Source organism: Castanea sativa, chromosome 12, assembly GCF_040712315.1.
Source record: "Castanea sativa cultivar Marrone di Chiusa Pesio chromosome 12, ASM4071231v1".
In the NCBI taxonomy this organism is placed as follows: Eukaryota; Viridiplantae; Streptophyta; class Magnoliopsida; order Fagales; family Fagaceae; genus Castanea; species Castanea sativa.
In genome coordinates, this window is record NC_134024.1 from 50,140,332 (window position 1) to 50,166,639 (window position 26,308).

The 26,308-nt window shown below is 37.7% G+C and overlaps 2 protein-coding genes across 2 annotated transcripts; both read left to right on the forward strand.

The window, feature by feature from the left end:
* The first annotated feature begins 11,825 nt into the window (after positions 1–11,825).
* On the forward strand, positions 11,826–13,024 carry LOC142620845 (uncharacterized). The gene is made up of 2 exons (XM_075794145.1): positions 11,826–12,158; positions 12,494–13,024. Exons 1-2 carry the CDS (start codon positions 11,826–11,828, stop codon positions 13,022–13,024), a joined length of 864 nt encoding a protein of 287 aa, XP_075650260.1.
* A 3,859-nt stretch (positions 13,025–16,883) lies between these two features.
* Positions 16,884–23,187, forward strand: LOC142620846 (serine/threonine-protein phosphatase 7 long form homolog). Its single transcript, XM_075794146.1, has 5 exons — positions 16,884–17,386; positions 21,727–21,838; positions 21,958–22,724; positions 22,819–22,909; positions 23,083–23,187. Exons 2-5 carry the CDS (start codon positions 21,728–21,730, stop codon positions 23,185–23,187), a joined length of 1,074 nt encoding a protein of 357 aa, XP_075650261.1. The 5' UTR covers positions 16,884–17,386; position 21,727.
* Positions 23,188–26,308: the final 3,121 nt, after the last annotated feature.

Consider the following 26,308-nt stretch of genomic DNA (forward strand, 5'->3'; position numbering starts at 1 on the left):
AACTCAAAGGATAATGCTTTCAGAAAAGAAAATGGTCATAGGAGCATCTTCTATTGACTTCTTGGGTGTAAACATTTCAGATGGAAAGTACACTTTGCAGCCTCACATAGTAGTCTCTCTTAGTGAATTTCCAGTTATGCTCACCAGCACCAAACAGATCCAGCAGTTTCTTGGAATTGTTAATTACATGTCAGATTTCATCCCAAAAATTTTCAGACACAGAGATTGTTTGTCCAAGTTGTTGAAAAAATCTCCTCCAGCATGGAATTCAGTTCATACAAAAGCAGTTCAACAATTGAAAAAATTAGCAGTAAGACTTCCCCCTTTGCAGATTCTAGGAACAGGAAAAAGAATTCTATAGACAGATGCAAGTGATGAGTATTGGGCAGCAGCTCTCTTTGAAGAAATTGATGGTAAAAGAAACATTTGTAGATACAAAAGTGGTGCATTCAAGCCTTCAGAACTCCATTATCATTCTACTTTCAAAGAAATTCTAGCAGTCAAACATGGCATTGAAAAGTTCCAGTTTCACCTCCTTGGTCACAATTTTCTTATAAAAATGGATATGTCTTCTTTCCCAAAAATGCTCCAATTCAAAAGAAAAATACTCCCTCATCCCCAGTTACTCAGATGGTCAAATTGGATTTCACAATGGTCCTTCCAAGTCAAACACATCAAAGGTACAGATAACCTTATCACTGACTACCTTCAAATCTAGTGTTTTGATGTGATTATCACAGATGATTCACTTATTGTGGCAACTGTAAATCACAGAGCATACTAATCAGGACAATAATCAAAGTATACTAATCAAAGGAGAGTGAAACTGGTTGAAAGGCTTTAGCAGTTTTGTGTTGCATAGCACAATGTGTTGAATAGGCTCTGATACCAATTATGGGAGAAAGTGACGAAAACTAGGCAAAAATGCAAAGGAAGAAAGTGACGAAGAACAACTAGGATACAAAGAACAACTAAAATACAAAACCAAACTTAAAACATGAAGAAGGAAGCTACGGGAAAGTAAAATAAGAGAATAAGGACGAGCTAACTACAAGACGAACACACTGACTTAGTAATGTGAGTGTAAACCAATTTGATGTGTTTGACTTGGAAGGACCATTGTGAAAACCAATTTGACTATTTGAGTAACTGGGGATGGGGAAGCATTTTTCTTTTGAACTGGAGCATTTTTGGGAAAGAAGACATATCTATTTCCACAAGAAAATTGTGACCAAGGAGGTGAAACTGGAACTTTTCAATGCCATATTTGACTGCTAGAATTTCTTTGAAAGTAGAATGATAATGGAGTTCTGAAGGCTTGAATGCACCACTTTTGTATCCACAAATGTTTCTTTTACCATCAATTTCATCAAAGAGAGCTGCTGCCCAATACTCATCACTTGCATCTGTCTGTAGAATTCTTTTTCCTGTTCCCGGAATCTGCAACGGGGGAAGTCTTGCTGCTAATTTTTTCAATTGTTGAACTGCTTCTGTATGAACTGAATTCCATGCTGGAGGAGATTTTTTTAACAACTTGGACAAACAATCTCTGTGTCTGGAAATTTTTGGGATGAAATCTGACATGTAATTAACAATTCCAAGAAACTGCTGGATATGTTTGGTGCTAGTGAGCGTATCTGAAAATTCACTAAGAGAGACTGCTATATGAGGCTGCAAAGTGTACTTTCCATCTAAAATGTTTACACCCAAGAAGTCAATAGAAGATGCTCTTATAACCATTTTCTTTTCTGAAAGCATTATCCCTTGAGCTTTTACTAAATTGTAGAACTCAGTAAGCAATTTTTCATGGGATTTTGCATCTTTTAAGAATAGGAGGATATCATCTACATAGATCAACATACATGTGAAAGTGATGTTTCATATACGTGTTACATAAGATACCACCTTGGGTAACAAGTAACAACCACCAGGTGCCCTTCAAACATGATGGAGATGGTGTGGTACTATTGAGGCAGCCTCCGAGCCCTTCTGTAGAATATTATAACCTTGGCATAGATGAATGAATTAACTTATATGAGTTATGTAAACTTTTATTAGGTAGAGTGAATATTTTACTTCTTTATAGTCTGATCTATGAATCTCCATTTGTTCTAGGTTGTCAATGTTCTTGAGAAGGGAGCTCGAAAGCATCTTAGAGGCGAAAACATACAGGTACAACTTGAAAGTAGTGACCTCATTTGATATGGCTCAGAATTGTTTGTGCATCAGTAATTGATTTGGCTCAATTCTTGAACCACTTAATAGTACAGATGTAAATGATGGCCTTTATCTGGCCAACTAATTCTCCAATTTCTATTTAGTTTTAATTGATTGATCTCAGGGTACGTAGGCTTATGTAGTGTGGATGCTTGGTGAAGTTTAAAAAACTTCTTTAGCAAAATCTTTCTTCTCTAGGCTGGGTACTGGCTTGTGAACAGAGAAGTTCTTAAATTATGCAACATTTTATTTTTGGATAAGTAAGAAAGCTTTATTGATATGGAAAAACATAGATAACAATAGCCCTCAGGAAGTGTACTGATAGTGTAGCAAAATTAAAGAAAATTACAGCAATCAATAAAGTCCAAAATTCTAGAAAAAGAATGACTAAACAAAGCCACCATCCGCTACTGGATTAGGTATTTTTTGAAGAGGGTTTTTCCCCTGGTTTTTGCCTTTATTTGGTATGAGCTAATTTAATTGCCCTTTAGTCAAGATCTTGTAGTTGATAGGTGTCCATATTTCTCTCTTTCTATATTGCATTTTCATTCATAGACTCTTTGATTGTAATGTTTTCTTAACTAATCCTCTATTGGAATTCTTAATTAATATAAGTATTTTAATTCTGATCACTTTTCCACAGGGGTTCCAACAACCATTGAATACTATAAACTTATACTTGATGTGGAGGTAGGCAACCAGAACATTGCTTGTGTATTTTCAAATCTTTATTTAATTCATCTTTGTTTGTGGCTCTGTACATGTATGTTTCTTCTCTCTTTTAAGTGATATGAACTCGGAGAAATTCAAAAGTTTTGGATCTAATTTTCGAGTTTTGCCGGTTTATCACAGGATTTCAAAAATGGCAAAGTTGATACTGCCTTTATCCCAAAGCATGAGCAGGAATTAGCAGCAATGAGAAGCTGATTGATCTTGAATATTCACACATATGTATACATATATATAACTATGATTTTTATTTTTATTTTTAATTATCACTTTTTCATACATATATATAACTATGATTTAAATTTTTTTTTTAATTATCACTTTTATCTAGACTGTTTGGTATCTTACTATCTTGTATACTTTTTGGCACATGCCACATTTATTACTTTATGTTTAAAAAAATTTTAGTAAATTGACTCCTGTTTGGTTCATTGTTTTCAAATGTTTTGCAAGCCTATGCTATTAAAAGAATTTCTAGGCAGCCCTTGATTTATGTACTTTGTTCAAATTCGAACTCCAAATCTAGGTTTACAAATAAAATTTAATAAGAAATTCTGAAATATGCATTTTGCCATGACTTTCAGTTTTTAATTAGGGGCCGCCAATTTTTTTTATTTAAATATTCCAGTATGTAATACTCTTTTCTATTCAAAGTAAATAGTTATCTAGTTGTGAAAAGAGTTTTGAAAGTTTCCATAGTTATAACTATGGATAAATGCGGGGTAGAAAGTCAGAAAAATTTAATACATTTGTTTGGAGCAAGTTACAGTACCAACTTACATTTTCTAAAAAAAATAAAAAAAGATCCTCACATTACCATTGGAAATAATATATGCATTGAACTGCTAATTAAACAAGACTTTAAGTCACTAAAAAAAAAAAGTCTTAAAGTGATTGCCTTTTTGCCCAATGTTACCTAACTAATATAGCCAATGGAACATGATTAATTGCCTTGTTTAGTGCTCCATCAATTTTAAAAATGTACGCACTCATAATTTTTGTAGGACAATAGCAAATATGGATTTGAAGCTGGATTTGTCCCTCCATCCCTAATAAACTTTGAAAATAGACAGCTTAGAGACCATAACTTTTTCAAGATGCCTCAAGACAGTTAACCACAAAATCAGCTCCATATATTGAAAGTGGTTCAAGTCTCCAGTGACCATATGTCGATAAACTCACATCATAACCCACACCGCCAGATAAAATCAATCATTGGCTAGAAAAGTTACTAATTTTGTCATCTTTTGGAGGTTCATATGGCGGCAGGTTTTCAAGTTCTGCTTCAGCAGCAGCGAGATTCTCTTTAGCTTTAATGATTCTTTGTTGACAAGATTCTTCTTGCTTCCTCAGGTCTTCCATTTCTTTATATTTTTTCCTCGTACTTGCACCCCCTATAGAAAATGTAAATGAATGTAAACTTGAGGATTTAGAAATACAATCGTGATACTGTCATTGAAAGAAGCTAGAGACTATCTTTCTGAAAAATTTCACAACCAAGTGCTTGACATAGTGTCCCAAGTGAAAACCTTGCTACAAAGTGATGCTGTTTTGAGGCATCCAGATGATGAAGGAGTTGGTAGAAGAAATACAGGCCATAAACCTTCGCTATACATGCATCTTCGCATTGGGCCTTATGTTTGTGCAGAGTGGAATTTTCGGTAATGAAAAATTTCCTTCTTTCTTGATGATGGGTTTGTGCTCTGAAATTCTTCTTGTTAATTCACTTTTTTATTTTTGGTCTTAGGGGGTTTCCTGTTTGGTTGAAGCATGTTCTAGGCATTAGTTTTAGAACAGAAAATGAGCGTAAGGTTCAAGGTTTCTCACTCTCTCGATCTAATGCATTATTTTCTGCATCTTTCATTGCAAGGCAAGTGTTTGCAAATTGGCTGGTTGGTGAGAATTTGGAAAAGAACATTGTATCTCCTTCCACTGCAGCTATCTTCTTGGCAATGATAAGCATTATTTGTTTTACTAGAGGATTGAGAGGAACTTCTGGTTGCTTATTTAAATTGTACCAATTTAAATATGAGCCTATTTTCCATATATAGGCATATGAATGGTTTTTCTTAACCTTCATATTTTTATCCTATTTTGTTTGCGGGTCTTTTTCTTTTTGTGTGTCCCATTTGTATATGATCTGTGTTCAAAAATTACATCTCTTCGTTGTGATCTTAAATATAATTAATTTTCAAATGGAAATGAAAAAGAAAAGATTTTCAGTCTGTTGCAATCTTATGAAAAGGTAATGTGCGTAGACGACCCAGTGGGCATGCTATTTTGTCTATGAAATAGAATTGATTGATTTATTTGTTAACAGATACGACATCAAGTTGAACAATGCTATTCTTGCGGAGGACAAGCATTTGCCCATGTAAGTTTCTCTCTTTTTCTTTTTCTGTTACTAGATATTGTCTTTGATTTACTTATGTTGGTCACATTTTATAAAAATTAGAATCTACTCTGCCCTATTTTGTCCCTGATATTTGAGTACTAATTGCCAAGTAAACACTTTTTCTCTTGATAAATGTTTTCTTAAAAAATGAGTTCTATTTTGCATGGAGTTATTTATTTTCACTGTTTTCAATGCATATTATTTAAATTTCTTTGATACGTTATATATATATATTTTTTTGGATTTGTTACTAGATTAAACACTGCATTATGCTGAGGTTGTTGTTGTTGGTTTTTTTTCCCCTAAAGGTATGATGAATTGGCATCTAAGCAGAATGTGGAGTACATTGCTGGAGCTAATGTGTTTATTTCTTTGACATGAATGCCTAATGATACCATTACTAATATGTCTTTATGAAAGATACCTATTTTTAATTTTGTTATTATCTGTCTTGTAATGAGTAACGAGTTCCACATATTGTGTCACCGTAGGTGCTACACAGAATTCAATCAAAGTTGCCCAGGTCTGGTTTCATATTTCTAAGATAAAATTATTCATTTTTTTAATCTAAATTTTTATGAAATAGAATTGATTGGTTCTCCCTACCCTGCTCTCTTTTTTTTGTCTCTCCCAGTGGATGCTCCAAATTCCTGGTGCAAACCATTGGCTCCATTGGAAAGGACAAGTTTGGAGAGGAGATGACAAAAAATTCTTTATCAGAGGGTGTTAATGTGAGTTGCTCTTCGTCTTAGACTTACCCCTCCCTTTAAATTATCACTTTCTTCCTCATGTTAAGACGATTATCAAAATTGTAACCAGGTACATTATTACGAGGATGAATCTACACCAACTACAACATGTGTTGTTTGTGTGGTTGGTGGTGAGAGGTCAGTTCTATGTCATGTCTGCATGTAATATCTTTTTCAAGCTCAGTTCTATAGGGATTGCTTTGATTGTTCAGTTTCATAATCATTTACATGTTGAATTGGATGAGTTTGGTAGGTTGTGTTTCTTTGAGAGATTGATTATTTTGGTGCTTTCACTTGCATAAATGAAGAAAATAATTTGGAATTATATTTAGATAATGCATATGCCAGGAAATACTCTACATGATTGGCCCATGTCCTACTCTAAAACTTTCCAACTCATGGCTACCATTATTATGCTCAAATCTGCCATAGAATGTTAAAATCAAAAGGCATCCAATTATCGTCTATTTGTTAATAATGAATATACATGTGCAGGTCACTTATTGCTAACTTGTCAACTGCAAATTGTTACAAATCTGAACACTTGATAAATTGTATCTCTTTTATTATAATGAGACTTGTGTTGTCTATAGTAGCTTATGATTATCAGGTACACATCTTATATTTATGAAATTATGAGAAATATATTTTCCTGTTGTGGCTCTGGTGTTAGATGTTAGGACATTTACACTGTTCATTTCTAATCTGCAGGAAATTGGAGTTTTAGTCACACTATTTTGCCTGTTCCATGCTTGTGTTGGCCTGATTTTACCTTCACTTGCCAAATTGAGGACAATGTATGCTAAAGTAAGTGTTCTATCTTATAACTTTAGAAGAGTCAGTTGCAAATTTTGTTATGCATTCTTTGTGGTGCCTCGTAGCTGTACATTTCTTGTCACACGATTGTATTTCTAAATCCTCAGGTTTACATTCATTTACATTTTCTATAGGGGTGCAAGTACAAGGGAAAAATATAAAGAAATGGAAGACTTGAGGAAGCAAGAAGAATCTTGTCAACAAAGAATCATTAAAGCAAAAGAGAATCTCGTTGCTGTTGAAGCAGATCTTGAAAACCTGCCGCCATATGAACCTCCAAAAGATGACGAAATCAGTAACTTTTCTAGCCAATGATTGATTTTATTTGGCGGTGTGGGTTATGATGTGAGTTTATCGACATATGGTCGCTGAAGACTTGAACCACTTTCAATATATGGAGCTGATTTTGTGGCTAATTGTCTTGAGGCATCTTGAAAAAGTTATGGTCTCTCTTTTTTTGCTATCATCAAATGTATTGGTATACCTATCCAAAAAAAAAAAAAAAAACATTGTATTGGTGCAAGAGTCTCCAATGGAAGATTGTATGTATAGGTTTTCTATTTGCAACTGTTTTAAGTCTGGAATTATATTAATGGTCATTTGCCAAATTATGGCTAAAGGAACAAGTAGCAAAAGTGTGACAAAGAATTGATGGATACAATTTTGAGATATTTATTTTTTATGTTGTAACTTCTTGAGTTACATCAACCTTCAATCCAACTCAAGTACTTAACTTAGGCCACCTAATATTAATATATGCATGATTTTATTTATACAAAAATCCAATTTTATGATAATAAGCCCTGTATAAGGCCAATAAGAGGGCAGGCCTATGATTTAAGGTGGTAACGAGATGAAAAAAATCTTACAATTTTAAAATTTTTAACTAAACTATTTAATTCCACAAGTTTGAAATTAAACATTGAAGTTTAAGATAGATTAATTTCATAGTTTTGTTATTTATAGAGTTCTGAAATTAGTTCTCAAATTGGGTAAAAAAAAAAAAAATATATATATATATATATATATATATATATCCAGTAGAAATCGAGCCATTGAAACTTGATTTTCAGTGGAAATCGCGTTTTAGAGACTCGATTCCTTTTCTTAAATTGGGAAATATATATATATATATATATATATATATATATATATATATATATATATATATATATATATATTCCAGTGGAAATCAAGCCTTTGAAAGTTGATTTCCAGAGGAAAACGAGTTTGAAAGGCTCGATTTCCTTTTCTAAAATTTGGAAAAAAAAAAAATATATATATATATATATATATATTCCAGTGGAAATCGAGCCTTTGAAACTCGATTTCTATAGGAAAACGAGTTTTAGAAACTCGATTCCTTTTCTCAAATTGGGAAAATATAAATAAATAAATAAATATATATATATATATATATATATATATATATATATTCCAGTGAAATCGAGCATTTGAAAGTTGATTTCCACAGGAAAACGAGTTTGCAAGGTTGGATTTCCTTTTCTCAAATTTGAAATATATATATATATATATATATTCCAGTGGAAATCGAGCCTTTGAAACTCGATTTCTATAGGAAAACGAGTTTTAGAAACTCGATTCCTTTTCTCAAATTGGGAAAAAATATATATATTCCAGTGGAAATCGAGCCTTTGAAAGTTGATTTCCACAGGAAAACGAGTTTGAAAGGCTCGATTTCCTTTTCTCAAATTTGGAAAAAATATATATATATTCCAGTGGAAATCGAGCCTTTGAAACTCGATTTCTATAGGAAAACGAGTTTCAAAGGCTCGATTTCCTTTTCAGTGGCTTTTTCGTAAATTTTTCTCGCAGTTTATTTACGAATATGCCAGCCAATGGAAATCGAGTTTCAAAGACTCGATTTCCACTGTGATTTTTTTTTTTTTTTTTTTTTTTTTTTTTTTTGCAGCTACTCCTGCAGTAGTAAACCAGAATTAGTTTTCCCTTCCCTTGCAGCAGTAAACTAGATCCTAAACACATCACATGGGAAGCGGTAAACAACTAGATACAAGCATATGATACCAGTCAAAGGGAGTACATCAGATGCAAACAACCGGATTAAAACAATTGCCCTCTTAGCACACAAAAACATTCAATACTAGCTATCATCACTTCGAACAAGGCCCCTGTGGTTGAACTTGCCAAAGTAGTATCATTGTTGGCATTATAGGAAAAAATTGCACAACGCAACTAATGTAACGAGTACAATGGATAGCAAATACTTCAATTACAACAACATTCAGCAATAAACAAAATAACAACTAAGTCAAATTAACATAGTCTACATAGTCACCTAGCACTTATCCATACAAAAGATAACCATAAGTCCCACATACAATGCCATTAAAATAGTAATCGAGTCTCCGCTCACCTGACAAACATGAAAATACGGTCGTTAGTTTCCAAATGCGAAGAACAAAAACCAAATGAAAATCTAGTGATATTATTATATAAAAATAGTGAGGGCACTTGCCTAGTTTGTAGCACTACCACTTGTCGAAGCCCCACGGGAATTGAGATAGCTTCTGCGGTTATGCCCCTCTTGATGACACACTCCACATCGCTGCCTTGGTTGAATCTCCCTCAAGTCCGGATCTTCCCTCCGGCTTCCCCGTTCTCGCCGTACCCCATCCATTTCATTCCTTATTCTTGACTGCACAGGACGACCTTCGGCCCGCAACAGCTATGGGTCAGGCACTCACCGTAGTCCGCAAACGTCGCTCCACAATGACTCTGACTTTGGCACCACAAAATGATGTGAATATGTGTAAATGGCGTTGTTCAAACTGTAACATGGGTCAATATAGCTGGTCGCATCGAGGTGCAAACCTTGAAGAACTTTAATTGCATGTGAACAAGGGATCTTCAAGTTTTGCCACTTTTCGCAACCACATATTCTATCAAATACATGCACTTCATGACTGTGGTTTCCCCCTCCACCTTAATGGTTGTTGTATGGGGTAAGCACTTAATATACACCAATTTCATGATTAAAATTCCTCAGAATGTGTCTTGCATTTTTCTGTGCATTTTTGTTATAGATCTCCATTACATAATCACTCCACACCTTACCTCGAAAGAAATCAAAAGTAATTTGTTTATGCGATCGTGGAAATATGCAACAAGTTTGCACCAAGTGAACTCAACCATTGCCGCAATGGGCAAACCGTGGGCACCTTTAAGTACCCCATTAAAGCACTCAGAGATATTGGTTGTCATTGCCCCGTAACGTCTTCCACCATCATGTGACTGGGTCCATTTGTCCAGATCATCACTCATTAAATATGTGTATGGCATATAGCGTGCAACATTGTGATTAGTAGGGTTTACACCCCTCAGTAAATTAATCTCGGCCTCCTTAATGATTTGCATTATGGACTCAAATTTAGCTTCATGAGTCGCATATCCAGCTTTCAAGGCCAATGCCTTTAGAGTCGGGTCATCAAAGCGTCTGTTGAAGTTGCTAGCAACATGTCAAAGGCAATATCGGTGAAATACCTGTTCTGTTCCGTCCCGACCTCTAGGCCACTGTCGAATGGCGCATTTGATACTTTTATGTCGGTCAGAAATAATGCAAATGTCCTTGTTAGGTATGACATGCTCTATCGAAGTCCTGAGACACTCTAAAAACCACCCCAAACTAGGCTCTGACTCCTTGTCCACAACAGCAAAGGCGAAAGGCAAAACCTTTTGGTTAGCATCGGTTGCCATTGCAATCATTAATACTCCTTTATATTTACTATACAAATGAGTCCCATTAATACTGATCACTGGCCTGCAATATTGGAATGCAGCAATGCATGGAGCGAATGCCCAATATACGTAGCGCAGTAACGCAGTACCTTCGTATGGCCTAGGTATGGTGTGATAGTTGTACTGGGTACCCGAATCCTGATCCAAGTATGCCAACAACAACTTTCGCAACCTTTGGTAAGACTCCTCCCAATCCCTAAATATCTTAGCAATTGCCTTTTGTTTTGCGTCCCAAACTTTATAGTAAGAAAGCTCATGTTTATACTTAGTATGTATGATGTCCTAGAGCTCATCAATACGAGCAGTGTGATTTTGTCGCAATTTCCCATAATTTCTGATGCAACAAAATTAGAATTCATCATTTTACCGTCTCTTCGCAGGCCAAAGGGTATACAAGTGTGTGGACCCACATAAGACGTGACCATCCACAGACCATTAAATTTAGCCTTCATGAATGCCCTAACGCACCACTTGCAGTTGTCGTCAACGCATGCGGCGCACAATTTAGTTTTGGTCGACCTTCGAATTACAAAATTTCTATTATCAGTTGATGCTTATATTATCAATGCACGCTTCACCGCTGCTTTATTTGCAAAAGTCAACCCTTTACAAAAATGCATCCCATCTTCCCAAGTAGAAACAAATGGTATCTGAAGAGGTGAAGGATCAACCATATTTTCCCAAGTATTTGCGTAGAATGAGTCGGCAGGAGGTCTGTAGGTAGTGGTCGTATTTGTATCATGTTGGACGCCAATATCATCGTCTGCATCACCTTCATCATGGTACTCCATATTTTCCTCTTCAAAATTGGGAACAACTTCATGGTCATCCACATCGTTCTCAAAGTCGCCTCGCTCAATCCTCTCTTCTTACTTTATTTAGATTTCTATGATTGTAATATGTGTTGTATTTTTTTTTCCTGTAAGGACAATGTATTTACTATAAACTTTTGGTGATGTAAGGAAAAATTATTATCAGCATTACATTGTTATTTCCAGTGTTAGCATGTTTCGTTCTGTTGTGCACATCTATAAGCGTGGTTGTATGTGTGTTTCATTTTTTGTTAATATTCCGAGCGTAATTACTAAATGCTACTCTCATTTTTAAATACTACGCTCACTATACAATTTTCATATGTAGTAATGTCAAAGGGAAAAGAGAAGGTGGGCGTCACTAAGCAGTTCAGGTGGCTGCCCCCCATGCACACGGCTATGCTTAGGCTACTTGCTGATAAGGCTGCGAAGGGCAACAAGCCTTCTAACACTTTCAAGTCCGGCTCCTTTGCTCTTGTAGCGAAGGAGATATCTGCTCAATTTGGAGTCGAGTGCCAGCCCTCTTATGTAGAGAATCGGTTGCAAACTTTAAGGACCATGTGGACCACTATTCAAACAATTAGGAAGAAGAGTGGTTTCGGCTGGAATGATAACATAAAAATGATAACATGCGATGTGAAGACATATCAAGAAGAAGTCATGGTATGGCTTCCAACTATATTTTCGTAATATAAATGATAATATATGTTTTTGGCTTTTATAGTGTCATTCTTTTTAGGATTCCATTGCTTTTACAAATTTTCAAATATAACTTTCATGTGCGGATCTATTGTAAAATCTGGTCTTAGCATTTGTACATTGTATTTTCAGTTGTACTTATCTTCAAAATCATGGGTTATGTATTTTGTTCCCTAACAGATTTTTTTGTTTATCATTGACCTAGATTCGATCTAATGGCATCTATAATGAATTGAATATTGAATTTATGAGTGAAGTGATTATTGCATTGTTATTATACATTCATTTCTCCCTTACAGGCGCATCGTAAGCATGCGGAGTATCTGAACAAAAAGATTGAGATGTATGATGAATTGGCTATTGTTGTGGGGAAGGACACAGCCACGGGTAGCTTTTCTAAGTCGTATGTGGATATTGAGAATGAGCCAGACAATGGGGACAGTATTGAGTTTGTGGAGGACAATGTGGAGGAAGGTGTGGTGGACAAAGGGAAGAATGCAGTCGAGTCATCCACCACTGGGTCGGGAATTTCCAAGTCCCGTAAAAGAGGGCGTGCACCTTCTAACACTGATGATAGTGTGCTAACTGATCTGTCTGATCAGCTAAAGGAAATAACTGTGGCTTTGAAAGAAATCAACGGGGGCACGGTGGATTACATAGCTCTTTACAATGAGGTCATGGCTATGGTGGCGGATGGGTATAACGAAGACATGCTCGCAACTGCGTTTGACCATCTCTGTGAAAATAAGAAGGCAGCACGAGGATTTCTAGCCAAGAATGCTAAGCTGGGAAAGCTGTGGATGGATAGTTTTTTGTTCACACAACTCTGACTTGTTTGTTTCATGTTGACTGTGACGGTAGCTTTAGGAATTAACTTTTGTTGTAGTACTAGTATTCACCTACCATTGTATTATATATGTAGTCTTTTGTATTATTGGGACGATACAATTGCCCAAATTATGTATTTGTACTGTTCAGATACCACGTGTAGGTACCATTTTTGTACACCATGGAGGTGTAATGCCAATGGTGAAAGATTGATGTGGCTGTTTTGATATAAATATTATGGGTATATTCGGATGATTATTTTTTATGTTGAAGTGGATGATTATTTTTGTACTGTTATAGGTTTGTTTGGGCAATGCAGGTGCTGAATTTGTAAAAGGCATTTCATAAATTCCGTAAAATGATCCACAAACCAAACATGGGAATTGATTTTCCGTAAAACGGAAAGCATTTTCTGTAAAATGTTTGAACAAACCAAACACTGGAATTGATTTTCCATAAAACGAATTCCGCGGCAGCCAAACAGCCTGAATACATTTTACTTTACGGGAAAACAATTTCCCCCGAAATGATTTTACGCTCGGAAAAGAATTTTTGTTGAGCCAAACGCAGCCTTGGTGGTTTTTGAGTATATTTGGTAATTTTAGAGATATTGGGAGTATTTTGGTCATTTTAGAAGTTTCATGGGTATTTTGCTCATTTTTTGACATTTTGGCGATATTTTGCTCATTTTAGAGATTTTGAGAATAATTTACCTTGTTTATTATGACCATAAAGTCATTTTACCATAAAGGAGCAAATATTTACATGTGTTCCATAAAGTAAACACATGAGTGAATATAGACAAATAATCCCATTGTAAATAGTAGAATCTATTAAGCCATTAAAGTCATTAAATAATCCCGTTGTGCTTTAATCCTAGATAGGCAAATTAAAATTAGGAGCTCCATGGAATTGATAAGACTCCTACCAGGAGCGTACCCGTTCCACAAAGCCCTCCCTTTAGCCACATATTCTCAAATCTAAAAGGCCTCCCTCTATGAAAATTATCTCCCTCTAGAAGAATCGGAAAATAATCCAATAGCAACCTAGACATCCTCCTTTGACAGACAGATGAAAACTTATCCTCCCAGTTAACTGTGAAAAGGAATCTGACCAGCCTAGACCTTGACATCACCTCACGACAATTAGACCAAGTGAAATTCCCTCCTTCCAAAGGGGGATCAATCAAGTCTTGCTTTGAAATGAAATAAGAGAATTGATACATAGCCTGAGTAAAATAGTCAGAGCCAGAACATTCAGAGGGAAACCACACCACACCAAGGAACATCCCACCAGCTGCACAACCCAGATAGCTTCTCCCATAAAAGCCTTCTGTCTCTAACGCAATTAGGCCCATAAACTCCAGTAAATGCACTTTCAAATAGCTCGGCCACATTTTTGAATTTACACAAAACTGAAAAATTCCCTATTGCTTCCTCCAACTGTCCCACATAACTAACACCACTCCATAAGCACCCACAAAGCCTAAGCATACGCATTCCACATGCTAACCACCCCACAAACTATGAATGACTCCCCTTGTAATTAACTCCAATTTAGTTCCCTGAAGACAAACAATGTATACTTTCCAAAGTAGTGTTATTTTAGGGGTCTAGTTAAAAGGGTAAAACAATTTTCTTTCCCAATGAACTCTAGTTTTATGTGAGGTCATGGGTTCAAGACACATTGGAAGCATGTGTAACTTACTAATCAAAAACGGTTAAAACAATTTTTAAGTTGGGTTTTATTTAATAAGTTATGGTCAATTTTGTATGGAGGGCCAAAAATTGATTTCTACAACCACAACAAATTATAGGAATTTTGGTAGTTTTCCATCTCTTCTGTTTGTTTGCTGCTGCTTTGTTTCTATTCGCAATGGGTGGTTCCACGTTTTTCTTCATTGAATCCAAAACATTTGAGTTCTCCATTGAGGAAGGGGGTTCCTTTTTCTTGTTACGGATCTTTGAGAGAGTTCACACCTCGCTGCGCTCTGTTTTTATGGGGAAAGAGAGTGCAAACAAATTTTTGTTCCACCTGGAGGAACTGATTTCTAAGCAATCACCTGGCATTATGCAAGAACGATCAGAGAGGGTGATATGGTTTTCATCCTTCAATTGGGGTCCAATGCCCATGGCACGTTTTTAATGGTTTCTGAACTTCTCCACGGTCGAAGGTCGATGGAAGGGCAACATAAGGATTCTTGAGGGAAGGTTGGGTAGTGGCTAGCAAGGCTTTGGCCTCAACTTGAGGAAAACTTTAAAACCAGCTTCTCTTCTTACCAATCAAGGAACGTTACATAGAATACAGAGTGCACCGAAGGCTGCGGTGGTGGTGGCTAATGGACATCAAAATCATGGTGGTGCAAGAAATAATGGAAAGGAGAAAGTATATTGGCAAGCATGCGGCAGAGTTTGGGGCCGATATTAATGTGATTGCCAGAAAAGATTTGCCCACTCTAGACATCTTTTTACATGAGGAGCGTGGAAAGGAGGGGCAGTGGGGCTGTTGTTTCTTCTAATATTGAAGATGTGGGCTCCAATCAAAATAACAATGGAATGAGGCCCAACATGAAACTCTTCAAGGTCCGAAATGGGAATGACAGAAACTAGGCCCCTAAACCAAAGCCCAACCCATCTCTCAGCAGCCACCCATTTCGGTGACGGCTGCCGGTGAAGCACGTCTCACACCATGCCTCCTCCAACTACCAACAGCACTTCTTATCCACCACCAGTAACGGCACCGTTACGCCTTTGACGTTCACCATCATTAAGGGCACCACTTCTCCACCGATGACTAACATCAACACCTCCCCACCAATGATGAACAGCCCCACTCCTCCATTTCATATGAGCTCTTCTGCGGTGACCAATTCTACGGCCTCGGATCTCATGAGGTCACGGTTCGATTTTTTAGTCCCTCTCTCACTATACCACTCACCTGGGAGCATGTCAGATTTTAATGATCTTTGAGGGACCTAAGGGACAAGGTAACAACACTTTCAAGGAAGAAGGGCATATTGTTAGTTGGGCAGATGAATGTGATGGTGCTCTGGATAATATTTATGTACTATTAGGGTTGGATTGTGAGCTGTGGGACTCTGATGGGGTCTTGTAAACTGGGAAAAGATGAAAGAATCTCTAGTTGTGCAACCTTTGGCCATGGCTAACCCAGATGTTTCCACTTGTAGAGGTGGTGGGCGCTTCCACGCAATTATCACCATGGGTTGAAAATTGAATTAAAGCTTTTAGGAAGTCTGTGGGTACCTCCTTAATAGGCTTTGAAGCAGAAATTACTAGGATTTTTTTAGCTTTGGAGGCTTGGAAGAAAACTAAAATGCAAGGAGAATGCTCTCAAAAGAAGGAGGCTAAGACATGTTCTAAAGGGCGTCGAGGTTTGAAAAGTCTGCTAAATTCTTGGAATCATGAGAAGAAATCTGCCCTGCCAGAAAGTGCAAGTGGGGAACATGATTCAGTGGTGCATCAATGAATCTGAAAATTATCTCTTGGAATGTTAGGGAGCTGAAAGATTGTGACAAAAGACTTCGGATTCGGAATATAATCAGAAGTTAAGAGTGCTAACTTTATTTGTCTTCAGGAAACAAAAATGGAATTGATAACAAGGAGGAAGATACAAAGCTTGTGGGGTTGTCAACATTTGGATTGGCTATATTGGGCTCTGCTTGAATTTTCAGATTTTATTTCTGAACACAGTCTTATAGATTTACCATTGGAAGGGGCTACTTTCACTTGGTCTAATTCTAGAGAAGTGGCTTTGTGGTCTAGGCTTGATATGTTCCTTCTATCTTCTGATTTGGAAGAGCACTTTCCAAACATTCGTCAAAAAAGACTGGAACACCCTTTCCAAATAACGTTACTGTGCTAATGATTTCGTTAGTTGGCCGGTTTTGGAGAGTATATGGGAAACTAACATCTCGAGTTTCAGAAACTCGAGATTTAATTAAAAAATCGAGTTTTTAAAACTCGAGATATGGTGTTTTGTTACTTCCATTACGTGGCCAAATTTTCCATTACGTGGACAAATTTTCCACCTGGAGGAATTGAGCCACGTAGAAATCGAGTTTATAAGACTCGAAATCTGCACAATATTCTCCCTCTTTCCCTTTCAAACGCAAACACTCTCACTCTCTCAAAAATCCTGAAACACTTTCTCAATCTCTCAACTCTCAGTGTCTCAAACGCTCTCTCTCAATCTCTCAACTCTCAGTCTCTCAAACGCTCTCTCTCAATCTCTCAAACACCGAAACCAGTCACCCTCACCCTCTAACGCGCGCCTCTTTCAGAACCCTCTCTCTCTCGCTTCTCAGCTGCTGCCACACCGACTGCCGGTCCGCCATAACACCGCCGGTAAGCCTCTCTCTCTTCTCTAATTCCATGGGTGCTTACACCTTTTGGTCCTGTTACTCTGTTTTGGTGTAATTTGTTTGAACATGGCTTTTTCTGAAATGGGTTCTTCTAGATTAATTCACAGAGGCATGCATTTAGGAATTTAATTTTGTTTTTACTGATATAGCAACATTTAGACATCAAAAATTGGCCTTCTCCTTTCTTTAAAGGAATTGTTGTAGCATTGATCGCTGGTTGTGTAACAATATTAGCCTGACCTTGTGACAAAATGCTTCAGTATTATGGTTTTTAAATTTGGGTAACGCGAGTTCTTATTTTTTGTTTGAATGTTTATCATAGCTTGTGTTATCTTAATAGCGCATGGCATGTTACTATACTTCCCATCTTGTTAAATTGATTAATCCAGCAAAGCATGAGGAAGCTAATCTGTTGGGCATTGATCAAATTATGTACTTCACAAAAATTGCAAGATATGTTTGATTCATATTAAAGCATGAAGTAGGAAGCAGTATAATTTATGGACAGTGAAATTCGTCAAACATAAAGGCCGTTTGCGGTATTAGGTCTAGTTGTGATAAACTATTATATTGTAAAAGGAACTTCTCTCCGGAAAATAATTGATAATTATAACAAAGGCGGTAGATGGGCGGTGTATTCGGGGGTTTAGAGTGGCTGGAAGGACGATCAAGTTGCCGATGATTTCAAGTCTTTTATTTGCGGATGATACTTTGGTATTTTGTGGGAATGATATGGAATAACTTTGCCATTTGAAATGTGTTTTGTCGTGTTTTGAAAGCATATCTGGTTGCAAGATATCTGCTTTCCGCCTATGAAATGCTTGGGGTTGTTGTTGGGGGCTAGTTACAACTCCAAAGCGATATGGAAACAGAAGTGAGAAGGATGGAAGAAGCTTTACTTGTCAGAAGGAGATAGAATCACCTTAATAAAGAGTACGCTCTCAATTTTGCCCGCATATTTCCTATCCCTGTTAGCATTGCTAGTTGCTTAGAGAAATTACTAAGAGTTTTTTTGTTAGGTGGATAGGAGATGATGTTAAGTTTCACTTGGTAAATTGGAAGATAGTTTGTGAGCCAATTCAATGTGGGAGTTGCATTAGAAGTTTTGGATGTCCTAATAGTGCTTTGTTTGGGAAGTGGCTTTGACATTATGCCATGGAAAAAGACACATTATTGAGAACTTTGATAGATAAAAAAAATTTGGGTTTGAGGGAGGCAGCTGTGTTTTGGGGGTAACCAATGAACCCTATGGTGTGTCCCTTTGGAAACATATTTGCAATGGTTGGGACAAATTTTCTAAACTAATCAAGTTTGAAATGAGCAATTTTTATTATTATTATTTTGGCATGATCCATGGTGTTAGGAGGGGATTTGTAAGGAGACCTTGAGCAATTTTGAATAGCCCGAGATGAGGAGGCTTCTGTGGTAGGCCAGATGGACTAGTGGAGCTATTCATTGGGACAATATGTTCACTAGAGCTGTCCATGATTGGGAGTTGTCATTTTTACAATCCTTTCTTAGCCTTCCCTATTCCACTAAAATTACTAGGGCTGGGGAAGACTGGATGTGTTAGACTCCCACTAGGAGCAATATTTGGGGTTTTACTAATGAAAACCCTCATTTTTCTCCCATGGAAAATCATTTGGAGGGTAAATGTTCCTACCAAAGTAGCTTTCTTCATGTGGACAGCTGCTAGTGGAAACATTCATACCATGGATAACTTGCTAAAGAGAAATATTTGTATTGTAGAGTGGTGTTGCATGTTTAATAGTGTAACAACAATGGGGAGTTTATAGCCCATTTACTTCTTCACTGTGATTATGTGCAAAGCCTATGGTTATTGGTGTTTTAATTGTATGGACTCCAGTGGGTTATGCCTAAGAGGGTAGTGGATTTGTTGGGTTGTTGGAAAGGCGGTTGTGGCAGACATCATTTTGCACGACTTGGGGGAAATTCTATGATGCCTCATGTGGACTATTTGGAGAGAATGAAACCAACATACCTTTGAAGGGATTAAGAGTTTGCAGTTGAGTTAAAACTGATTTTCTAATGCTTCATGTATGATTGGATGGCTGCTTTGATTGGAAACTCCTTTTCTACTGAAGGAATTTCTGGATTTATGTAATTTTCGATGATACTTTTAGCGTCCCTAGCACACTCCCTGTCTACATGGGGTGTATACTGTTTTTAATAATTCAATTAAATTCTTCAATTACCTATAAAAAAAACTGATAATACCTGTGTTGTGTCAATGCAGAAGGGGAATGTCCCTTTTTTAGGGGACTTCTCTCATATGAAACTCAATTATTTTTTCCCCTTCAAATAAGTCCAGATAAGATTCAAAGTTGTCATGGAAGAAATTTGTCTTTTTTTTTTGGGAGAGTTTTAAGTTCATTACTACTCGACCAAAAGGGGAAAAAATCATTACCGGTTTCAAATTGTTTTGTTTTGTTTTTGGAGTGAGACTACTTTCGCGGTATGTAGTGTGGTGATGTAACAGTGACTTGATGAGCAATACTTGGAAGGTTTGGTAATGGCATTGCCAATGTTGTTGTTGGAGTTGGAGGCTTTGGAGGTGTAGGTGATTGAATTTGAGGATGATGTTCGAAAGCTTCTAATTGATCAAAAAATCGATAGGTTTTTCCATCGGGTTTCCCAGTGCGACCTTCTTTGGTTCTTTTGTGGTACATGTACACGTTCTCGAATTTCTCCTTGCATTTCTTGGCGCTTCGATTATAACCAAGTTCTCCAAATTTTCCGATTTAGAAAATGAAACAAAATAAAAATCCATGAAAAATATTTATTAGAAAATAAAAAAAAAACTCGGTCGTTTCTATCACACATTAATTTTAACAAGAAAACAAAGTAGCATTGCCACATAAAATAGACAAGAAGAGTTATGACATAATGAAAACAAGATGCTATAGAAGAGAAGGATGAAACAAAACATATAGGAGGAGTTAAGAATTGGTAGATAACTAAGCACTGTTGTCTCCGATGGAAATTATAGAGCTCAAGCTGGGAGAATTATTCTAGATTTAATTTTACTAGTACTTTTCGAGAACTAAACTGAACAAGAGTGAACAAAGTGAGATAAGAAAACCAACTGATGTTTATAGACCGAATATAAATTCGATATCCTTTTTGGAATATTGGAAAAGGGGAAAATGCTTGAAAAGAAAACAAACCCGAATTCCATATGCCTAGAATGAACCTTTGAACTCAACCTACATGTTATATGAGAGAGAGGAAATGCGATTAGGTCCAAAGACCCTGGGCAATTTTCCATAAAATTTCAAGAATAGAGTCTTGGCCTTGTGAAAACATAATCAAGCAGCCAAAACCGCAACCCAAATCCTACAATCACAATTTTTTCTCTAAACATACTACTATCATAGGGTGCGAACCAAGTCTAAGTGTTCAAGTTGAACCAGAATTCTGTCAAATGCAACCCAACCATTGACCTTCAGCAGCTAATACTACACACAGCTTAAAGAGCATCAATCTCCCTTACACTAATGAACACCGGTGGAACAGATTTAGGCACTACAATGACATCAAACCCCGGCAACACCGGCATGATAAGCAAATCGAAAGAATGCATCTTCCGGTTCAAAAAATACAAACACCAACTTAGAGGGTGCAATTTGCATTTTAGCCTTTATTTTAAGTTTGTGCTAAATTCAAGTCGGTTGACAAGTCTGATCTCACTTTTGACTAGTTGGTATTATTGAGTTAGTTGTCTCTACGAATCTTTTTTTTTTTTTTGTTTGATAGGTCTCTAGAGAATCTTGAAAGTAGTAGGTATTTGTTAGGAGAATATAGAACTATAAAAACCAGGTCTACAGCTAATGTAAGGCAGTCTATTGCTGATTAAGAATACTATATCCCATTTAGGGCTCATGTCATTTCAACCTGTTTTGTCTTCTCATAATCTGTTTTAGATTGGTTCCAGCAACCCTTGGCTGCATTCATGGTTATGTAGAAGCTCAAGAATCTGAGCCTAGGAAAATTGGAGTTCAGTTACTATATTTCCTAGTTTCAGTAGGAAGAGTAAGAGCCTCCATTTTTTAGCTACATGCCCAAAATCTACAGGTGGAATGCAATCTAATGTGTTTAAATTGTTAGTTTTAGACTTGTTATGTACATACATACATATACACGTGTGTGTGTGTGCGTGCATACTTCAACTTTAACAGCCTTTTTAAGAAATGAAATAATTATGTATTTTAACAATTTCACTAGGCTTAATATAATTGTTTGTGGGCATTAGAGTTATTTATGAAGACTTAATTCTGTGGAATATTGTTGCACTCTTTGCAGTATGGAGCCTGGGATCGATGAGGAGCCAGAGATTGTGCGCCCTGGTCCAGAAGATCCTTCATTGTTGACGCGACAACGAAATCATCGATCAGAGGACATTTGGAATGGCGAGGTGAAATATCTAGTTTTAACAACTGCTTTAATTTTTACGTCGTCTTTGACTTTTAGCAAGTTCTTTGAAAGTTGTATATCTAATTCTAACGACCGCTATAATTTTTATCCATTTTACAGGACTCGGGCTCACTTACATGCCGTGGTCGCGCTAAGGAGATGGCAAAGATAACGATGCAAGATAATCGGGTGATTGATATTATCAAGTTGGTGGGGTTAGAAGGATTGTTTAGGGTCCCTTCCAGAGAGATAGATCATTGCCTAATATCGGCCCTAGTTGAGCGATGGCGGCCGGAGACTCATACGTTCCATCTTCCACATGGTGAGATGTCAATCACCCTAGAAGATGTGGAGGTCATTTTCGGACTTCCTATAGACGGTGAGGTCTTGGTTGGGCCGACTACTGTGGTGGATGGGAATTGGAGGCAACTGTGCGTGGAGTTGCTTGGTTTTGGCGTTCCGGAGAATGACAACAAAACTTTGGTGGGGCAAAGAATTCTCATTAGCCGCCTTGTTGAGCGCATTGCAGAGCCACTGCCTCATGATGCAACGGAGGAGCAAGTACATCAGTATGCCCGGTGCTATATTTTAGCACTACTAGGGGATAAGATTTTCATGGATAAGTCGGGAGATAGGGTGCATCTGATGTTCTTGGAGTTCCTACGGAACCTTCATGATCCGCCAAAGTATAGTTGGGGTAGTGGTTGCCTGGCATGGTTGTATAGAGAGTTGTGCCGGGCAAGTGATAAAGAGGCATCGCAGATTGGTGGGGCGTTGCAATTGGTCCAGTATTGGGCATGGGCGAGGTTGCCATTCTTGTGCCCGAGGATAGAGCCTCCACCTGGATGCGATTATGGCCCATGGCCAAAAGCTCCACTTGCATTTAAGTAAGTATTCTCCTGATACTTAGTGTGTGTTATGCAATGTACTATTCTTAGTAACTAAGTGGTAATATCTTATGTTATTCGATCGTAACTGTAGGTGGGTGCGGGTGCCAAGCCCGAAGAGTAGGCCATCCGGCACGGCGTTGATCCATTATCGTGAGCAATTAGCTAGAATGCAGCCGGACCAGGTAATAATATACAAAATTTATGTGGAAGTTATGTTAATTTTCCTTAAGAATATGTTGAAATCATTGCTTTAACATATCTTCTATTTTAATTTTTGTTTTTCCCTTTATCTATGTATTCTCCTTTGTTTCACATTTTAAGATGCTATGATAATTGTATTTTGTTTCTCTCGTAGATTATATGGCAGCCATATGAGGCGGACTTCGGCCACCTTCCCGACTTCGCGTCGCGAGGAGGGATACGTGGACGGCAAGGGTGCCACCGGTGTGTTTTTGCATAGTAGAGACACACCACCCGCATCGTGTCCTTCGACGGTTTGGGTTGGCGCAAGAGCGGCCCGACCATGTTGTGTACGATGATAGATCGCATAGAATAGACTTACGTGGGAAGGTGGAAAAGAATTGGAGGGAGGAGCATGGACCGTATATCCTTACATGGGATACGAGACAACAACGAGTTTGCCATGCACCTCCTCGCATTGGTGAGATGCCTCGCAATCATGATTATTACCGCTAGTACCGTTCGGTCACTCGAAAGTATGTCGACCGCAACAGCGCTAAATTAGATATAATGGTAATGTGTTAAATTAGATTTTATTGCCTACGTTGTTTTTTCTTCGGTACATGTAGGAACGTAGAATCAATTGATTTCTTTTTTCAAAGAAATCCGGTTTGATCCGACCGACCTCCAATTAAAAAGACTTTCTATTACATATAGTATTCTAATAACACTTTTTGTTTTTAGTTGAGTATTTGAGTAGATCAAATCTGATTGTACCGGTTCTTTCTCCGTTTTAGATTGAAAGCCATTTAGCACCGTTGGAGATGCTTCCCGTAGGCGCCGAGCACACAACCATGTCCGACGTGTCCTAAATAATGTGGCTGGGCTTGGTGGTGGTCTTGCAGCAAATGGGCAGGCAAACAATGGGCATGAGATCGTGTCAACGGCATCGCAACCCCAAGCACAAACCCAAAGACCCCGAAGTACATCGACCCGTGGTCAAGGGTGCTACCGCAAGCCCAAGCACAAGTGCGGCTAGGGGCCGTGGTCGGCCTGCTACGGCAAGCCCAAGCACAAGTGCAGGTAGGGGCCGTGGTCGGCGTGCAACAACCCCTCGGGTTGTAACTAGTCCCGAGGTACTGCACCCATCCCACACGCATCTCCTCCACCTGAGGTTCCTCCACCCATCCCAGATGCATCTCCTCAACTCGAGGTCCCTTCACCCACCCCTCCGTCGCAGCCTAGTTTTGATCTTGGTTTTGATTTTCATATGACCCCTCCTACGCACCCTGAGACACCCTCATACCCACCCACCAGCTCCAATGCACCCACTTTGCCCATGACAATGATCCCCACTCCTAGCTATACAGAGCATCATTACCCACCTACCTTATCCTCATCCGACCCTTTAGGGCCTCCAGTTGGGATTGACACTGATGTACCGGACGAGCATCCCCCTCAGCAGCCCTCACCCCCACGAGGTAGACCACAACGTACTAGAAGAGCACCCACTTGTGGGACTGGTGGACACAAAATAGGACACAAAGGCGGCTCTATGGTATGATAACATTACCAACAATGTAATGATATATCTTGTGGTTCACTTTATTCTTATCATTACACCGAATATTGATTGTATGCATCTAATGTCTTTGCGGCACGATGATGAGCCTAAGGATGATGCCCCACAGCCTCCTCCCCCCGCGCCCAAACATTACATAAGGGTCAAAAAACGCAAAATTGGTGAATCTTGAAAAAGAAGCAATACTTGAAATGTGGTAAATAATTTTATTAGAAATTATTGGAATTTTAAGGTGGGCAATATTTTGCAATAACATTATGCATGTACTTGTGTTCTATTGAGAACTTGTTACTAAACTATGTGTTGGTCTTGTGTGATGGGACTCTTACAGAATCTAGGAAAAAAAATTTATGGCGAATGTGTGTTACCATTGAAAGATTACTGCATCAAAAACAGAAGGTTCTTATGTTATTATAATTGATTTTATTATTATTATTGGTCTTGGAACTCGGGTGGTGCCTGCTTCTACACTGGTTCACCCAATTGCTTATTCTTGCTGCAAGTTTTGGTGATGACAGCTCAAATTCTGTTGAACATTCTGAGACACAGTATAATCAAAATGGAAGCAATTAATCTCCTTATTCTGGATGAGTGTCATCATGCTGTGAAGAAACATCCATATTCTTTAGTGATGTCTGAGTTCTATCATACAACGCAAAAGGGAAGAGGCCATCTGTTTTTGGAATGACTAGGTAAGCAATTTTACTAAAATGCACTCGCTTCTTCTTGCTGTTTTTGCTTCAATGTTTGACTCCATCTCTAAACTATAAAACTGGGTTTCTTTTTTAACATTAATATATACACATACAATAAAAAATAATTGACATTTGTTGGTATGGACTATGGAATGTTTTTTTGCTTAAAACTCCTCTATTATTTTCATATATGTTCCATAAAACAATTATAGAGATCCTATATCAATTCTTCTGTGATTGGACCCTCTGATATATGTATTGTGTACGTCTTTGGCTTGATTTTATTTTCTATCTGTCTAAAAATGGAGATGCCCTTTTGTCCGTTTGGCATTGCTCTAGAAAGTAAAGCTTTAACTGTAGAGCTGTTTTAGTAAAGATGGAGCTTTACTGGAAAAGCTCTTTAGTGTCTTGAGTGTTTGGGAAATTACTACATTTACACGTGTTTTAAAGTCCTGGATTTACAAAGTGAATTGTAGAGTTTTTTAAACTAAAACTCTAAATTTCTTTCGTGAAATTACCAAATGTTTGACAATTTCAAATTATAGAACTTAAAGCACTCTTTGAACCCTCCGAAAGCAAAACCAGAATGGCCCCTTGTCCTATGAGCTATGTTGATTTGAATCTCTCTAGAAATTATCACATCATTTGGTACATTCATAGGAGGTTTAGTTAATGGATTAAGTCAAATCTGTAGGTGTACCCAGTCAGGTATAACAGCATTTCCTCATGCTTCACTACTTTGTTGAGGGAACAAGGCCCTTCTGCCTTTTGGAGAGGTTGGGCTGGCAAGTTCTTTGGATATGGTGCTCAAGGAGGCTGTAGATTTGGTCTATATGAATACTTCAACAGGCTTTACTCCGATATCTTCGTTGACCACAATAGAAGTTTCATTTTCTTCCTTAGCAGTGCATCTGCTGAAGTATTTGCCAATATAGCTCTCTGCCCATTTGAAGCAATTAAAGTCCGGGTTCAAGCACAGCCCCATTTTGCCAAGGGTTTGGCTGATGGCTTTCCAAAGTTGTATGCATCAGAAGGCATCCATGGGAAATTGCGGTGTTTTTGGTTTTGTTTTCATGAAGATGTTTTGGGTGTGTGTAATTTCAAGAAATAAGAGATTTGGCCCC

What these genes read in the sequence shown, in the direction of transcription:
- LOC142620845 (XM_075794145.1), top strand. Translation starts at nt 11,826, where the DNA reads ATGTCAAAGGGAAAAGAGAAGGTGGGCGTCACTAAGCAGTTCAGGTGG. An exon ending in CATATCAAGAAGAAGTCATG is followed by an intron (nt 12,159 to 12,493) that starts GTATGGCTTCCA and finishes TCTCCCTTACAG; the next exon opens with GCGCATCGTAAGCATGCGGA.
- LOC142620846 (XM_075794146.1), top strand. Translation starts at nt 21,728, where the DNA reads ATGGAGCCTGGGATCGATGAGGAGCCAGAGATTGTGCGCCCTGGTCCA. An exon ending in AGGACATTTGGAATGGCGAG is followed by an intron (nt 21,839 to 21,957) that starts GTGAAATATCTA and finishes TCCATTTTACAG; the next exon opens with GACTCGGGCTCACTTACATG. An exon ending in AAAGCTCCACTTGCATTTAA is followed by an intron (nt 22,725 to 22,818) that starts GTAAGTATTCTC and finishes TCGTAACTGTAG; the next exon opens with GTGGGTGCGGGTGCCAAGCC.